Here is a 12166-nt window from a genome sequence, read left to right as displayed (position 1 = left end):
CTACTTACTGCAAAGGTGTGGCTCTCTGACCACTTTCTTACTCTGACGTTATTTTGTTCCTAGCACGTATTTCCTCCCGACACACTCTCCTCCTGTCTCCTCCCTTCCCTCCTGCTCTTTGGTTTTTGCCGTCTATTCACGCGCTGGAATATAATGGCCTTTGCCTGTTTAACTTTCTGTGCTTATATTGGTGTTTACATATTGTAGGTGTTTAATAAATATGTATTAAATGATGGCAAGATGACACCTTGGGTAGATTGTGACAATAAATAGGAGTTAGTCAGGCAAAGGGAAGGGAGGTCCCAAGGCAGCTGCAGGGAAGGCCCAGAGCTGAGAGGTGAGAGCAGCCCCTGGGGACCCATGATGAGTCATTGTATGCCAGGGAGGGAGCTGAGCGGTGGTGGGTGACTGGTCAGCAGGAGGGGGTGACAGGTAGAGTGAGGTGAGCAGAGACCAGATCTTGGGGGACCTTTTAATGCCATGCGGCACGCGGGATCTTAGTAGCCGATCAGAGGTTGAACCCACGCCCCCCGCAGTGGAAGCGCAGAGTCTTAACCGCTGGACCCCCAGGGAAGTCCCACTGGGGGACCTTTGATACTGGGCTGCAGGACTTGGATTTTATCGGGAATCCATCGTGGGGAGCATGAAGGGTTTTCAAGGAGGAGTGTGACAGGATCATTTGTTTGAAGTCTGCTGGGAAACTCACCCTTATCGCTCTCCTTCTGTGTGCAGATCACTTGTGTATGTGTTGTATCACAATCATCCTGAAAGTGAGATCCTGCTTCTCCATTTCGCAGGAATAAAACTGTGGACTAGAGAAGCTAAGTGCTGGGGGTCACACAAGGCATAGAACCATTGTCATTTCTGTGTTTCAAGTAAAGACTTCCGGTAGCTGTGCAGAAGCCTGATTGAAGGGGGCAAGGCTGTTGCAGCACTCCATCCAGGGGAACAGCGAGGGCAGATCTAAGTAGTAGCAGTGCAGATGGACGTGCATAGACCAAGGTGTACAGGAGGGAGAGTTGACAGAATGTTAGTAATTGACCAGATGTTGGAGTGAGTTTTTCATATTCACTATTTAATAAGCAGTTATAGAGCACTTTCTATGAGCCATGCTCACTTTACAGCATTAACCCATTTAATCCTCACAACAGCCACCCGAGCAGAGTGCTATTATTATCCTCGTTTTACAGACGAAGAAGCTGAAGCACAGAGATGTTAGGTAACTTGCCCAGGGTCACACAGTAAGTGAAGGAGGCAGGATTCAAAGCTAGGTCCACGCTCTTAGCTATTAGATTTCTAGATGGAGCAACTGAGTAGTGGGAGTGCCAACGACCAAGGTAGGGAACTACGGAAAAGGCAGCTCTGGATGCTTTGAACAGGAGGACGGATTTGGTTTTGCACCTGTGGAGTTTAAGGTGTCTGAGATGCCCAAGAGACAGTTGGACACAGAGGAGCTTCCCAGAGGTCTGGCTGGAGATGACATCTTGGTGTCATCGGCATGTAGGGCGTAGGGGAGCCAGAACATTACTAGAGGGTCCTGGGGAGAGTGAGAGAGAAAAGGACCAACCCCCCCACACCCCAGGAGTGCCAGGCTGGGCTGAGGAGAAAGAGCCACCACAAGGGCTGAGAACCAGCAAAGGAGAAGCAGGAGAAAGTGGTGTCCTGGGGTAAGAATGTTCCAAGGAGGAGGGACTGTTCAAGGTCAGGGGTGAAAGCAAGAGCAACTGAATAGTGTGTATTGAATGTGGCAACAAACAGGGACCCTGTGGTCGAGGCTGGAGCAGCCTTGTGAGCTGTAGAGAAGGCAGGGTGCAGGGGCCAAGCCATCAGGAGGAGCGGGGCGGGAGACAGTGCACGTGGACAGGACGCTCTGACTGCGAGGGTTAGGGGGAGGATGGGAACTTCAGAAGTTGGCGGACAGGACGGGAACTTCCAAGAAGGATTTTTTATTTGTTCCCCACCCCACCCTGAGACACTCATGATGAAAGATACTTGATGATGTTTGAATACTGGAAGGAGCGGATGGTAGGGAGGGGAGAAGTTAGAAATAACTGGGTTGGAGGGCTCTGGCTGATGGAACAAAGCCCATTGTGGGTGGGGAGGACGCACTGAGATTCAGCACTTCTTCCTCTGAGATGAGAGCACAGCAGGTGATGGGTGCAGATGCGTGTGTGTTTTAACGTAGGGGCAGGGAAACAAGGAGGTAACAATCCATTTATACTAGCATGTTACTTAATGCCAATTGTGTTGAAAAGTCCTCTTATGGATGGGTAAAAACAACTCAGTTCAACTAGCAAGCGTATACAGTCGAGCCTCAGTATCCTTGCAGATTAGTTCCAGTACCCGCCACAGATACCAAAGTCCACGGATGCTCAGGTCTCTTAAATAAAACAGTGTAGTATTTGCGTGTGGGATCTTAGTTCCCCGACCGGGGATCAAACCCACATCTTCTGCATTGGAAGCGTGGGGTCCTAACCACTGGACTGCCAGGGAAGTCCCCCTCCTGTATACTTTAAATCATCTCTAGATTACTTGTAACACCTATATGTAATAACAATATAAATGCTATGTAAATAGTTAATTCAAGTTTCGCTTTTTGGAAATTTCTGGAATTTTTCCCCCCCAATATTTCCCATCCATGGTTGGTTGAATCTGGGAACGCAGAACCCATGAAATACGGAGGGCTGATTGTACACTGAATCAGACACCATAAGTGGTGCTAGGACACAACATTTTAAACTTGGTTCCTTTCTTCAAGGCACAGAGCTCAAGGTCAAGGAAAATGAACATGTAATTAAATCATTACGATACATTGTGGAAAGTGTTATAAATGTCTGTTTCTTCCGCCAGACGTGGTGGTAGACATGATCTTGCACATACGTGTATCCCCTGAGCCTCACAAGATGCCTGTCTCATGAAAAGCATTTGATAAATACTGAAGGAAGGAATGAAGGAGGAAGGGAGGGAGAGAGGGAGGAAGGGAGAAGAAGGAAGAAAAGGACATGAAGCTCTGCCTGAAGGACTTGGAAAAGATTTCCCAGAGGTTGTGACATGTGAACTGGTGCTGAAGGATGAGTAGCAGTTCACCGGGATGACAGTTCACGTGGAACAGAGAGAGAATTTCTGGCAGAAAGGCCATATCTGCAAATGTGTGAGGGCACAAGGCACTTATAGATATGCCTGCCTGGTGAGTGCTTTGATGAGGCCACGGTCCAGAGCTGCACTCTGTACTGCAGGGAAGCCTCTAACCACATATGGTTACTAAGCACCCGAAACGGGGCCAGTCGGAATTGAGATATGCTCTACATGTAAACTACACACCAATTTCAAAGACTTGGTATGAGAAAATGTGAAACACTCCATTAGTAATTTTTGCAGGGATTACATGTCGAAAGGATAATGTTTTGGATATATTATTAAAAGTAATTTTACCTGCTTCTTTTAACTTTTTAAAAACGCTCCTGCTAGAACATTTAAAATTACATAGATGGCTCTTAGTATGTTTCTCTTGGACAGGGTACTAGGAAATGTAGGGGGAATGAGGTTGAGTGGCAGGCAGGGGTCAAATCATGGACTCTGTAAGGACCTCCTGTAAGCAATGCAGTTTTTAAAAAATTTTTATTTTATATTGGAGTATAGTTGATTTACAATGTTGTGTTAGTTTCAGGTGTACAGCAAAGTGAATCAGTTATACATATACATATATATATATATATATATTCTTTTTCAGATTCTTTTCCCGTATAGGTTGTTACAAGAGTATTGAGTAGAGTCCCCTGTGCTATACACACTCCTATATATAAAATAGATAATCAACAGGGACCTACCATATAGCAATGCCATTTTAAGCCAAGGCGGGCACAGTCAGATGCATGTTGTCTAGACAGCTGTCAGCTGTGTGAAAGGTGGACTGAGGAGAGAGGATGCTGGGGGTTGGAAGTGAGTGAGTCTCCCTCGAGGAATGATGAGCCAGACGAGATGGACCGACTGAGTGTGCGGGAGGCAAGGGAGAGGAAGGTAAGATGACATCTAGAATTCTGGCTTTGATTGCCGTTGGATGGAGATGCTTTTGCGTGTATATGGGGAGAAGTGGGTGATGCTGCCTTCGAGGTATACAGTCAGCTGCTGGTGGTTTAGATCTTGGTGCTGGAGGTGTAGACGTAGGGTCATTAGGATAGAGGTGATCATGAAAACCTCGGAGTGGATAAAATCGCATAGGGGATGCATAGAACAAGAAGAGAAGATGGCTGAGGTCGGAGCCCCTGGGGGATGAAGGGGCAGACACGAGGAGAGTGAAGAGTGCTTGTCAGAAGCCAAGGGGAGGGGGGATTTTTGAGAATCATTGTGCCGTTGAGTAAAGTTCTGCCAAGCAGTCAGATGAGTCAAAGAGACCGCGTTTTGGATTTAGCAATGAGAAGGTTGTTGGTGACCTTGGTGAATGCCGTTTCCATGAAGCAGTGGGGGAGAAAGCCGAATTGGAGGGACTGGTGGTGATGGAATTGAACAATGCAGAGGCAGCAAGTGTGGACCACTCTTTGAAGAAAACAAGGCATTTGACTTGTGTGGATTTCATTGCTTAAAGAATGTTGGGAATTCCAGGAAACAAAGGACTTGCGATTTGTGTTGCCCCCTGTGTTTTCATTTGTAGAGCTCTCCCTGCACTTGCACCACCCCCCCAGTCAAAGGCAGAGACTTATGCAAATGTCCTTTTCTCTCTCTCTCTCTCTCTCTCTCTCTCTCTCTCTCTCTCTCTCTCAGGCCGGATCTTGGACCTGAAGACTGGGACGGTCAAGAAAGAAGGGCAGCAGTCATCCATGAGGATGTGCATGGGCTCCCGGAGGTCCTTCATCTGCAGGATGAGGTCTGTTTGGGGGAACAGTGGGCTGGGCTCTGATGGGGTTGCTCCCTTCTCACCTCCGCTGAGAGTCCTGGTGGGCTGTAAGATCACACCTTCACTCTGGTGATGGCATCTGACTGCAACATGTAAGCCTCGTCCTTCTTGGTCTGTCTCACCTGTAAATGGAGAAGATGAGTCGACAGTTGGACATATAGTTCAGGAATTCACGGGCGAGTTTGGGGCTGAAGACATAGAGTCAGGGATTGACGACAGTGAGGTGTACCTAAAGCCCTGAGACCGCATGAGATCACTTGGGAAATGAGTGTTGCTAGAGAAGAGCTCTGAGCTCAGGCCACCCCTGCACCAGGGAGGCAAGGAAGAACCAGCAGAGACTGAGAAGGAGCGGCTGGGCAGATGGCAGGGAACAAGAGAGGGAGAAGGAAGTTTCCAGGAGGAAGGCTGCTGCTGCTGATTCCCAGATACGAGGACTGAGGATCCATCACTGGACCCCAGAGGGAGAAGCAGCGGCAGCTGGAACTGCAGGCAGGTGGGCGAGGCGGGCGCCCTCCTCTCCTCCAGGAAAGAAGTCGGTCCCCGCTGGCCCGGGTACATGCTCTCCCAGGCTCTTCTTGAGCACTTTTCCCGACAAGGCCACCCAAGTCCACACCAATCCTGATTCAGCTCCAGCGCCTCCTGCCCTCTCCGACCTCCTCCCCGCCCCTGCCAAGCTTCCCGATGCTCCGATCTCAGGGCCGGGCACAGTGGAGCCACTCACTACCGTCACCTTCCTCCAGTGGTTTGCTTCTGGGACGGGGACTTACCACTTGAGCATCTGTTGGGAACTATGAAGTTACAGACAATCGATGTTTAAAATAAGTCTAAATTTTCACTAATTCAAAGTCACCTTTTAAAGCAACTCTACTTCTTTTTTTTTTTTTTTTTTGCGGTACGCGGGCCTCTCACTGTTGTGGCTTCGCCCATTGCAGAGCACAGGCTCCGGACGCGCAGGCTCAGCGGCCATGGCTCACGGGCCCAGCCGCTCCGCGGCATGTGGGACCCTCCCGGACCGGGGCACGAACCCGTGTCCCCTGCATCGGCAGGCGGGCTCTCAACCACTGCGCCACCAGGGAAGCCCAAAAGCAACTCTACTTCTTAAACAAAAACTGTTAATCTACGGGCTAGGCCATCTCAGATCACAGGTTGCCTGTGTTGAGGGGAGACCTGCCTCTCTAACCTCTAGCTGAGTCCTGAGAACTGGCAGAGGACTTGAGTATGGCTGTCCTTTCCTCCCAGTCGGCTCCTCTCCAGGCTGAGCCTTTGGAATGCTTCCAGAAGACACGGATGGAATCCCCTTCACCGCCTGCCTCAGGTCATAAGGCGGTGTTGGAGTGACAATACACGAGCATCTCCTTGTGATTTGGCACTGAGTCTGCGCAGACTGCCTTCCCTCTGTTCAGCCCACAGGGGCAAAGCTGGGGGGCTCGACTCACATGCATTAGTGTCCACCCAGGGACAGAATGCCATCAGTTAATGTAGTCCAACACAGCAAGGGCTTTCCACAGTGCTTTGGCCAATAGGGTAAATGCGCATCCTAGCTTGATGGACATTCAGTCTAGCACCAGCAATGTGAATTCCTAATTGCACCATCTAAGCAGTTGTGAATGAATGTATTGGAAGCATCAAGTTCACCATTCCTGAGTAGCCTCCAGTGCCATCATCACTGCCCTATCGACCAGATGCAGGCGGTCCGCTTCCTGCCCTGGTGCCTCTCAAGACATGCTCTAGGTAGCTTTGCCCAGTGCCAGACCCACACTACCTGGACTTACCTGTAAGGTGTGCAGCACTGCCATCTGCTGAGAGCATGGCCTTCGCCTCCAAATAAAGCAGCTTAGTTTCAGGAAGACACTGGGCATCCCCAGGCAGCAATGTCTGTGCAAATACGCTCGTGCTGGCAGCCATCCCAGGTCTCAGAGTATATAACTGGACTCTTATCTTTGTTGTATTGAATACTGAGGCATCCAGGGCATTACCTGCTATGTAGTTGGGAAGCAGAAGCACATGTAAAGAGTGGATGTCCTGAGAGCACGGGTCAGAGGTTGGCCACAGTGCAGGCTTTGGACGTGCAGAGCCTGGATGCTGAGAGAGTTACGGAGAAGGCAGAAAAGGTGCTACCAGAGTGGGCAGTGGGACGCCTTACGTCCCCTGCCTCCCAGAGAAGGACCCCAGAAAGCCCTGATTCCAGACTCATCCCTCCCTGTCCCTACTCTGACCTTTGCCATCCGCAGGCTTGCAGCTGTCTGCTTATTCCTAGTGCCAGGACGTTGCAGGGGACGAGGCAGTTTCCACACTGTGAAGCTAAAGCCTGAGAAGATGCTTCTGTTCATCAATTGGCAACATCTGTTTTGAGTTGATGCCTCTGCTCGGGCCTGAAGAGACACTGTTGCTGTCATCACCCTCTTCCCTTGTTTCCTGAAAGTCACCAAGTTACACTGAAATGATCTGCAGGACGGAGCGTGGCCAGGATCCTCCTAGTGTCTTTCTGGATGTCTGTGGCTCCTGGGCTGGGCCCTGAGGCAATTTCCATGTGCATTTCAGAATGGCTCTTGCCTTCAGTGACAGTCAAAATTCACAGGCACGCAACCCTGATTCTGCACTTTGGAAAGAACTTGGCTACAGGGTGCTCGCATTAGATAAGGCCCATATACTTGCCTGCAGCACTATGTGCTTTATAAGCTTGCCTAGGTCTTCACTCACTCTAATATATTTATCAAATCGTAGGTGTGGAAATGCTCCTTTGGACCACCTTCCTCTAAACAGAATAACCACCATGAGGAAAAGGTTCAGGTCAGTAAGCCTTTCTGTTGTATGTTCTGGGGCTATGCTGGTAGATAGCTTAAATGCAGTAAGCTAAGGAGTAGCCGAACTTGAAGACGGGGCTTAGCCTTGGAGAGCACCAAGAGACCCACACATCAGGATTGCAGTGGTTGAGATGAGAAAGGGAGTTGGGTGGATTTATTTTGCATATTCAGACCATGTAGGAGGAGGGAAAACAGGATGGTGGGAAGTCAAGATTGAAAAACACAAGGCCAACAGGAGAACCCAGTAACTTAGATACCAAAAGAGTCATGGACATCCTTGCCTCACCCCCAGATGTTGAAAGCAAACTCACAGAAGTTCTTTCTCTAGGAATGGCCTTGGCCCTGTGAAAGAAGGAGAAGCCCAGTATGCTGTGGTCCACTGCACAGGCTACATCAAGGCCTGGCCTCCAGCAGGTAAGCAGAACCTGCATATTCATTCCCAGGGGATCTCATGTTATTTCACCTCACCATGGTATCCTGTTAGAAATGCATTCTTTTTTTGTTTTTTTTAACATCTTTATTGGAGTATAATTGCTTTACAATGTTGTGTTAGTTTCTGCTGTAAAACAAAGTGAATCAGCTATATGCATACATATATTCCCACATCCCCTCCCTCTTGCATCTCCCTCCCACCCTCCTTATCCCACCCCTCTAGATGGTCGCAAAGCACCAAGCTGATCTCCCTGTGCCACGCAGCTGCTTCCCACTAGCTATCTGTTTTACATTTGGTAGTGTATATGTCAATGCTACTCTTTAACTTTGTCCCAGCATACCCTTCCCCCTCTGCGTGTCCTCAAATCCATTCTCTACGTCTGTGTCTTTATTCCCGTCCTGCCCCTAGGTTCATCAGAACCTTTTTTTTTTTTTAGATTCTATATATGTGTGTTAGCATATGCTATTTGTTTTTCTCTTTCTGACTTACTTCACTCTGTATGACAATCTCTAGATGTATCCACGCCTCTACAAATGACCCAATTTTGTTTCTTGTTATGGCTGAGTAATATTCCATTGTATATATGTACCATATCTTTATTCATTTGACTATCAATGGGCATTTAGGTTGCTTCCATGACCTGGCAATTGTAAATAGTGCTGCAATGAACATTGGGGTGCATGTGTCTTTTTGAATTATGGTTTTCTCTGGGTATATGCCCAGTAGTGGGATTGCTGGGTCACATGGTAATTCTATTTTTAGTTCTTTAAGGAACCTCCATACTGTTCTCCATAGTGGCTGCATCAATTTACATTCCCACCAACAGTGCAAGAGGGTTCCCTTTTCTCCACACCCTCTCCAGCATTTATTGTTTGTAGATTTTTTGATGATGCCCATTCTGACCAGTGTGAGATGATACCTCATTGTAGTTTTGATTTGCATTTCTCTAATGATTAGTGATTTTGAGCATTCTTTCATGTGTTTGTTGGCAATCTGTATATCTTCTTTGGAGAAATGTCTATTTAGTTCTTCAGCCCATTTTTGGATTGGGCTGTTTGTTTTTTTGATACTGAGTTGCATAAGCTGCTTGTATATTTTGGAGATTAATCCTTTGTCAGTTGCTTCATTTGCAAATATTTTCTACCATCCTGAGGGTTGTCTTTTCATCTTTTTATGGTTTCCTCTGCTGTGCAAAAGCTTTTAAGTTTCATTAAGTCCCATTTGTTTATTTTTGTTTTTATTTCCATTTCTCTAGGAGATGGCTCAAAAAGGATCTTGCTGTGATGTATGTCATAGAGTGTTCTGCCTTTGTTTTCCTCTAAGAGTTTTATAGTGTCTGGCCTTACATTTAGGTCTTCAATCCATTTTGAGCTTATTTTTGTGTATGGTGTTAGGAAGTATTCTAATTTCATTCTTTTACATGTAGCTATCCAGTTTTCCCAGCACCATTTATTGAAGAGGCTGTCTTTTCTCCATTGTATACTCTTGCCTCCTTTATCAAAGATAAGGTGACCATATGTGTGTGGGTTTATTTCTGGGATTTCTATCCTGTTCCATTGATCTATCTTTCTGTTTTTATGCCAGTACCATACTGTCTTGATTACTGTAGCTTTGTACTATAGTCTGAAGTCAGGGAGCCTGATTCCTCCAGCTCCGTTTTTCTTTCTCAAGATTGTTTTGGCTATTCAGGGTCTTTTGTGTTTCCATACAAATTGTGCAATTTTTTGTTCTAGTTCTGTGAAAAATGCCATTGGTAGTTTGATAGGGATTGCACTGAATCTGTAGATTGCTTTGGGTAGTATAGTCATTTTCACAATGTTGATTCTTCCAATCCAAGAACATAGTATATCTCTCCATCTGCTTGTATCATCTTTCATTTCTTTCATCAGTGTGTTATAGTTTTCTGCATACAGGTCTTTTGTCTCCTTAGGTAGGTTTATTCCTAAGTATTTTATTCTTTATGTTGCAATGGTAAATTGGAGTGTTTCCTTAATTTCTCTTTCAGATTTTTCATCATTAGTGTATAGGAATGCAAGAGATTTCTGTGTATTAATTTTGTATCCTGCTACTCTACCAAATTCATTGATTAGCTCTAGTAGTTTTCTGGTAACATCTTTAGAATACTCTATGTATAGTATCGTGTCATCTGCAAACAGTGACAGTTTTACTTCTTTTCCAATTTGGATTCCTTTTATTTCTTTCTCTTCTCTGACTGCTGTGGCTAAAACTTCCAAAACTATGTTGAATAATAGTGGTGAGAGTGGGCAACCTTGTCTTGTTCCTGATCTTAGTCAGTTTTTCATCGTTGAGAATGATGTTGGCTGTGAGTTTGTCATATATGGCCTTTATTATGTTGAGGTAGGTTCCCTCCGTGCCTACTTTCTGGAGAGTTTTTATCGTAAATGGGTGTTGAATTTGTCAAAAGCTTTTTCTGCATCTGTAGAGATTATCATATGGTTTTTATCCTTCAGTTTGTTAATATGGTGTATCACATTGATTGATTTGCATATACTGAAGAATCCTTGCATTCCTGGGATAAACCCCACTTGATCATGGTGTATGATCCTTTTAATGTGCTGTTGGATTCTGTCTGCTGGTATTTTGTTGAGGATTTTTGCATTTATTTTCATCAGAGATATTGGCCTGTAGTTTTCTTTTTTTGTGACACCTTTGTCTGGTTTTGGTATGGGTGATGGTGGCCTCGTAGAATGAGTTTGGGAGCGTTCCTCCCTCTGCTATATTTTGGAGGAGTTTGAGAAGGATAGGTGTTAGCTCTTCTCTAAATGTTTGATAGAATTCACCAGTGAAGCTATCTGGTCCCGGGCTTTTGTTTGTTGGAAGATTTTAATCACAGTTTTAATTTCAGTGCTTGTGGTTGGTCTGTTTATATTTTCTCTTTCTTCCTGGTTCAGTCTCGGAAGGTTGTGCTTTTCTAAGAATTTGTCCATTTCTTCCAGGTTGTCCGTTTTATTGGCATATAGTTGCTTGTAGTAATCTCTCATGATCCTTTGTATTTCTGCAGTGTCAGTTGTTACTTCTCCTTTTTCATTTCTAATTCTGTTGATTTGAGTCTTCTCCCTTTTTGTCTTGATGAGTCTGGCTAATGTTTTATCAATTTTGTTTATCTTCTCAAAGAACCAGCTTTTAGTTTTATTGATCTTTGCTATTGTTTCTTTCATTTCTTTTTCATTTATTTCTGATCTGATTTTTATAATTTCTTTCCTTCTGCTAACTTGGGGTTTTTTTTTTTCTTCTTTCTCTAATTGCTTTAGGTGTAAAGTTAGGTTGCTTATTTGAAATTTTTCTTGTTTCTTGAAGTAGGATTGTATTGCTATAAACTTCCCTCTTAGAATTGCTTTTGCTGCATCCCATAGGTTTTGGGTCATCATGTTTTTGTTGTCATTTGTTTCTAGGTATTTTTTGACTTCCTCTTTGATTTCTTCAGTGATCTCTTGGTTATTTAGCAGGGTATTGTTTAACCTCCATGTGTTTGTATTTTTTACAGTTTTTTTCCTGTAATTGATATCTAGTCTCATAGCATTGTGGTTAGAAAAGATACTTGATACGATTTCAATTTTCTTAAATTTACCAGTGCTCGATTTGTGACCCAAGATATGGTCTATCCTGGAGAATGTTCCATGAGCACTTGAGAAGAAAGTGTATTCTGTTGTTTTTGGATGGAATGTCCCATAAATATCAATTAAGTCCGTCTTTTTAATGTATCATTTAAAGCTTGTGTTTCCTTATTTATTTTCATTTTGGATGATCTGTCCATTGCTGAAAGTGGGGTGTTAAAGTCCCCTACTGTGATTGTGTTACTGTTGATTTCCCCTTTTATGGCTGTTAGCATTTGCCTTATGTATTGAGGTGCTCCTATGTTGGGTGCATAAATATTTACAATTGTTATATCTTCTTGTTGGATTGATCCCTTGACCATTATGTAGTGTCCTTCTTTGTCTCTTGTAATAGTCCTTATTTTAAAGCCTATTTTGTCTGATATGAGAATTGCTACTCCAGCTTTCTTTTGATTTCCATTTG

The 12166-nt window shown here is 45.1% G+C and overlaps 1 protein-coding gene across 2 annotated transcripts in view; it reads left to right on the top strand.

Moving 5' to 3' along the window:
* ARNT2 (aryl hydrocarbon receptor nuclear translocator 2) overlaps positions 1–12166 on the top strand; it is a 155277-nt gene that overhangs the window by 62653 nt on the left and 80458 nt on the right. For both annotated transcript variants that reach the window (XM_065872437.1, XM_065872435.1), the window contains 3 exons: positions 4759–4861; positions 7616–7681; positions 8024–8109. In XM_065872437.1, the coding sequence (XP_065728509.1) occupies positions 4759–4861; positions 7616–7681; positions 8024–8109 (255 nt within the window). The remainder of the gene's footprint in view (positions 1–4758; positions 4862–7615; positions 7682–8023; positions 8110–12166) is intronic.

The sequence above is a fragment of the Phocoena phocoena genome, chromosome 2, assembly GCF_963924675.1.
Source record: "Phocoena phocoena chromosome 2, mPhoPho1.1, whole genome shotgun sequence".
Lineage (NCBI taxonomy): Eukaryota > Metazoa > Chordata > Mammalia > Artiodactyla > Phocoenidae > Phocoena > Phocoena phocoena.
Note: the sequence above shows the minus strand (reverse complement) of the source record. Positions and strands in the feature narration are given on the sequence as shown.